We start from the raw sequence: 6,000 nt of genomic DNA, 5'->3' as shown, positions 1-6,000 counted from the left end.
TAATGATTCATGAAGATACTGTAAGAATTCTCGCCCATGATTTAGGTCTAAAGGCTGATTTATACTACTGTGTCAAGCGCACTTGTTTAGTCCTCACTGTGGCTCACCTCTTGCTGATTTTTACTTCTGTGCCGAGTGATCGGCGTGACCCACGGCGCATGCCTTGTGCATAGTTTTGCATTTATAGTTCTGCGTTCTGTTTGTGTTGCTCTGCAATAACACTTCCGAAACGCTGGCTGGCACTGAGAATTTTATGTTCCTCTGTGTCAAGTTTCTTCATATGTATTTTGTTTTTTCTGAATGCTACAAGTAGCTAAAACTTGCTCATTCAGAGTCGGGAACCATCAACGACATTAATCATAAGGTAAACACAAAACAAAAGTATCCATCTGAAGCTCCTTCAGGGGACTCGACACTTGCAAACACTCGCTCCGTCATTCTCGCGGCTCTCAGCACCACCCACACTCGTCACCGGTACCAAGCCAATCAATCACAGAGCTTTGCGCCGTTGCGGCATGTAGTTAAATTTTTCACGTGAGGAGCGTGTAAAACACTATCGTGAATTTGAAAATGAAAGAAACACAGTTGAAAGTGGATGCTTTTTGTCCCTGCTTTCAGCTTAATTGTCATACATGTTTACAGCAATGTCACTGTGTTTAAAACAACAACATCCTATTGGCCTACTGTATGAAGCAAATAAAACGAAACACAAGTTCACATCATTTGTGTTTGGAAAATGAATAAGCAGTTTCAACATCCATATGAAAGCATCTGGCTGTCAGGCTTTGACATGAATAGACTTTGCTCCTCAGCGCCCCCACACCTTGATGCTCATGACAAGAATAGCATGTGGAGTTATCTTTTTTATTATAAGTGAGGTGTAAACCGCCGTCATGCATGCATGAATGAATGATATTTTTGCACTTGATGATCATTGATGATCAAGTGCATGAAACTGCTCTTCAAAATAACACATTGTCAATATTTTTTGAGACCCCTTAAAATTTCACAATTCATGTTTTCAGATTTATTTATTTAGGGGAGCCGAGCACCCCCTTGCTCCCCCTTAGATTGCACCCAAGTCTTATTATACAATAATATTATATTTAATTCAAATAGCCTGTATACAACCCATTCCTTTACCAACTGTTGATTGGCTTGTCTTTTTTAAGAAGGCAGGGCTTATTCCACTATAATAAGTGTTGCAATTTATCCCATTCATTAAAGTTCAGGTGAAATCAAAATTTATTTTGCTAGCGCACATTCTTCATTCTTCTTTCTTTAGGGGAACAATCAATCCATGCAATTTAATCAACTGAAATGCAGGTTTGTTTTAATAATCTTTAATCACAGACTGACGATTTGCTTTCACGTTTGGAAAGACGGTCCTTCTCTGATGACGTCAGTTTGATTGACAGTATTTTTAACCACGCCCCTCTTACTATTAGTTTACTACAATGGAATTATGTGCAAAAAGATAGCCCCGCCCCCTACACTAAAATAAAAGCCTCAACAACTTTCTCAACGTTACTTCGTTCATTGTATTCATTCATTAATTCATTCATTAATTCAATAGTTCATTAATTTTCCTGTGGCTTAGTCTCTGATTTATCAGGGGTCGCCACAGCGGAATAAACTGTTAACTATTCCAGCATATGTTTTACGCAACAGATGCCTTTACAGCTGCAAAACAGTACTGATAAACACCCATACACTCTCGCATTCACACACACACTCATACACTACGGCCAATTTAGTTTACCCAATTCATCTATAGTAGTGCATGTCTTTGAACTGTTGGGCGGAGCACCCAAAGGAAACCCACGCCAACACGTGGAGAACATGCTGAGCCGGTAGTGAACATACCTTCTTACTATGAGGCGACAGTGCTAACCACTGAGCCTCCGTGTTGCCTCTTCCTCGACATATGAGTTCTCAATATTTAAATTTCTTGCTCTTGCCGGTACTTTGGCTGTGTACATCAATGTCTGCTTGTCATAACAGATGGACATCTGCCACAGTCTCAAAACGCAGGCATGAAAATAAATGGAAGCGCTCTCTAAAACCGAGATGGCCACGGCTGATGTGAGCTGCGTAACCAAAACCAGCCTCTACTTTTATGAGACGGCATGGCTTCAATCTAATGAAGACACTTTGACACTGTCAGAGCCCATTAGTCATATTCTATTAGCCGTCAGCTTCTGTTCAGATCAGAGAAATAGATTGGCAAATGCACAGCGACCCTTCACAGGAACTCTATTGCCGCGGATCTGAATGGCCCTTTCATTGTGGAGAACGGGCGAAAAAAGGTAAACAGAAATAGATGGAGGTGGAAAAAAAAGAGTGCACCTTGCGTGGCGTTCTGATGAACAATCGGCAATGCATCCGTGCGGCCTTTGTCCTCTCGTGTATTTGTCAAGTGTTGAGCGCAAAGGAGATTCTGAGAGATACTCGATTACCATCAAATGACTGTGAATTGAGAATTACTTTGGGCATACGCTCGCACATATCTGTCCGCCGCTGAAAAGGTTATTTGGCAAATGTGACACATTCGCTCTTTCATCTGAAGAGTTTAGGAGTGCTCGTCAAAAGGTCACAACCATCTGCTAATAGTTTGACAGCGAAGCAAAACAAACCCATATGGCCTCATGCATTTTAAAAATGGATGAAATTTGATTTTTTTTCTGGGGAAAGTATGTCAAAAAGGGCTCGGTAGTGAATGACGACTCTTATCTTTGATTTTGCAGGTTTTCTACAAAGTATTGGATGTCGCAGACATGTATCGTGTGCGGGAAAGGAATGCTGTTCGGATTAAAATGCAAAAACTGCAAGTAAGTGTTAATGACAACAAACAATTAAACAAAATTTTAAGTTTAAATTTTGAGATTAAAAATTTCAAAACTAAAATAATAATAGAACATAATAATTTAGAATTTTTTCACCTCATAATTACAATCAATACACAGTTGAAGGCAGAATTATGTTTTGTGTTTTATGCTTTTATGTCTGTTTAACAAAGAGCAGATGTTTTTCAACACATTTCTAAACATAATAGTTTTAATAACTCATCTCTAATAACTAATTTATTTGATCTTTGCCATGATGACAGTAAATAATATTTGACTAGATATTCTTTGACACTTCTATACAGCTTAAAGTGACATTTAAAGGCTTAACTAGGTTAATTAGGTTAACTAGGCAGGTTAGGATAATTAGGCAAGTTATTGTATAGCAATGGTTTGTTCTGTAGTCTACTGAAAAAATATATAGCTTAAAGGGGGCTAATAATTTTGACCTTAAAATGGTTGCAAAAAGATAAAAACTGCTTTTATTCTATCCTATATATGTATATGTGTATATGTATATATATATATATATATATATATATATATATATATATATATATATATATATATATATATATATTTATAAATTAATATTTTTATTCCATTTTTGTTATGTGCTAATTATAATTATAATGATTATGTTATTAAACAATTTACAATTGTTTTTTATATAAGCCAGAATTTCTGAACATTTTTGGCTTTTAGTCATAATTTAGATGCTATGTTATTATCTGGATTTTTATACCATAATATTACATTATTGTATTATGATACAATTAATAATTTTGACATTAAATGCACTTTATAGAAATGCTGCGCTCCACACAATTTATGTTGTCCCAACACAAATTGATTAAGCTTGCTTTCAAATTTAAGTGGATTGCAGCTAAAAAATTAAGTGGTCCCCCAAAAACTCAAGAGTTGTGTTGAATCAGCTCATTTTAGATAAGTAGTTCGAACATGCAGCAAAATATTTTTTTGAATGTACCACATTCAGAAAGTCAAAAACCCAACAGGTTGACATACTGTAATTAAGTGTTGCAAGTAAGCCATAATATTGACTTTTTTTGTCATTATGCACAATTATACACTGTTAACAATTTTTGTAAATTACACAGTATTTAACTAAGAAAAAAAAAACTCACTTAATTTGGCATTTTATTTGTTTAAATAATATTATATTGTATTTTTAGCTTGTCTATAAAATTCTTTTTTGATTTAGTAATTTATTTTTTTATATTTGCACAAAAAATCTAATTAAGAAAAGCATTATTTTCAGTGCACACACTGAATCTTAACTCAGCATTTAGACTATAAATGTCAGATGTTAGCCCCCCAATTTCTGTTTAATGGAGAGAAGATTTTTTCAATAACTCATCACATCAACTAATCACTGATTTATTTTATCTTTGCCATGATGACAGTAAATAATATTTTACTAGATGGTTTTCAAGACACTTCTATACAGTTTAAAGTGACATTTAAAAGGCTTAACTAGGTTAATTAGGTTAACTAGGCAGATTAGGGTAATTAGGCAACTTATTGTATAACGTAATAATATATTATATATATAATCTCAATACCTATTGTTGAGTCTTAAACAGTTTTTTATGATCATACCGAAAATGAAAATGAAAATGACCAGCATTTTAGCTTAATAATACGCTTATTGAGGATTTAGTTTGTATCACAGCCTCTTTAGGATTCAGCACTAGACACTTTGTGCCCGCAGTAGCGTCTGAACATTCAAATTGAGCATAATTATCATTATCATTAAAAGATTATTTGAATAAATTACCTGCCTAATAGTTTCCACTCTACCACCCTTGACTGTGGCATCTTGTTACTAAGATACTTGCTGGCTTTTGACACCCTCAAAATAATGGCTGCATATTTAAGCTGCTTGTTTTTGAATATTCATTGATTTCTCTTTTACGAGAGCAAACGAATAAACATTTCTGTCATGCTTGCTTTTTGTTCGTCAGATTGAAGTGCCACAACAAATGCACCAAAGAAGCGCCTCCCTGTCATTTACTCATATACCATAGAGGAGGTAGGGAACCATTCAGAGGTATTGAAACTTTTATCTTTTCTTTGCTTTTTTCAGTCAATAAATGCTTAATGTTTCACACAAGGCAGGCCATTTGTCATGATCACCAGCGGTTTAGCATTTGCAGATTGCTGGAGAACTACCACTTTAATGAACTACAGGTCCCATCTTGCACTTCACTCACACACCTGGCCCAGATTCCCCCTGATTGCAAACACACACACATTAGTAGTGGTGGGCAAAGCGAGGCTTCATGAAACAGTTGAAGCAAATGTGTTGAAGCTTCGATGTATTTTGAAACCCGTCTTTACAGCGACACCTAGTGGTCATTTTTATGTGTTACTCTGGAAGCTTCAGCAAAGAAACAGTTAAGCAAACTTGGGTATTAAACTTCCGATTGTAGAGTTGAGGTTACAAGTGATATAGTGAAACGGTGAAGGCTCCTGACTATCATGCAATACTAATAGGTTCGAATCAAGGCTGATGAAACTATATATGTTATTTTTTAGATGCTTTGTTCTTATAATGTGTTTTTTTAACATTGGTCTGACATCTGAATGAACACTTTGTAAATGAATATGTCTTGTTTTTGTGATAAAAATGTAACAATATTTACAATACATCAAGTCATAATTTTAGAGTATTTGTACAAGTCAGGATTTGAACTCTTGAAATGCTTCTCAAATGACTGATGTTTAGCACCGCTTTAGTCAGATGACCTGGTGTTTTGAAACACTTTAATCACTTGACCTAGAGTGCGTTTCCGAAATAACTACATAACTCATGGCTGAACTATCATAGTAATGCATCGTTTAGGAAAAGATCGACGTAGTGACAAGTGTTTCCCAAAACCGTAGTTGCTTTGCCGCAAATCAAAGTTTGAACCATGTTAATTATAACATAAAGCACCCATAATGATGCTGTGAACAAAGTGGAGTAACAACTACTTTGGGGAAAACCCCATAATTATTTGTGCAAATGTTTATAAAGACACATACTAAAAAAAAACAATATAAATTTTCTTAAAAACATGCACTCATTTTACATATTAATTAAAATACATGTAAACAGCACATATAGGGCCAATGTTTTCTTTACAAATAT

At 35.1% G+C, this 6,000-nt stretch overlaps 1 protein-coding gene across 7 annotated transcripts in view; it reads left to right on the top strand.

Annotated features, from left to right (window-relative positions):
• ksr2 (kinase suppressor of ras 2) overlaps nucleotides 1-6,000 on the top strand; it is a 216,187-nt gene that overhangs the window by 137,209 nt on the left and 72,978 nt on the right. For 4 of the 7 annotated variants that reach the window (XR_012406063.1, NM_001423542.1, XM_073950865.1 and 1 more), the window contains 2 exon segments: nucleotides 2,748-2,831; nucleotides 4,832-4,917. Coding sequence is in view for 6 of the 7 variants with exons in the window: in NM_001423542.1 (NP_001410471.1) it covers nucleotides 2,748-2,831; nucleotides 4,832-4,917 (170 nt within the window). In the remaining variant the exon portion in view is untranslated. 7 annotated transcript variants of the gene reach the window in all.

This window comes from Danio rerio, chromosome 5, assembly GCF_049306965.1.
Source record: "Danio rerio strain Tuebingen ecotype United States chromosome 5, GRCz12tu, whole genome shotgun sequence".
Classification (NCBI taxonomy): domain Eukaryota; kingdom Metazoa; phylum Chordata; class Actinopteri; order Cypriniformes; family Danionidae; genus Danio; species Danio rerio.
Note: the sequence above shows the minus strand (reverse complement) of the source record. Positions and strands in the feature narration are given on the sequence as shown.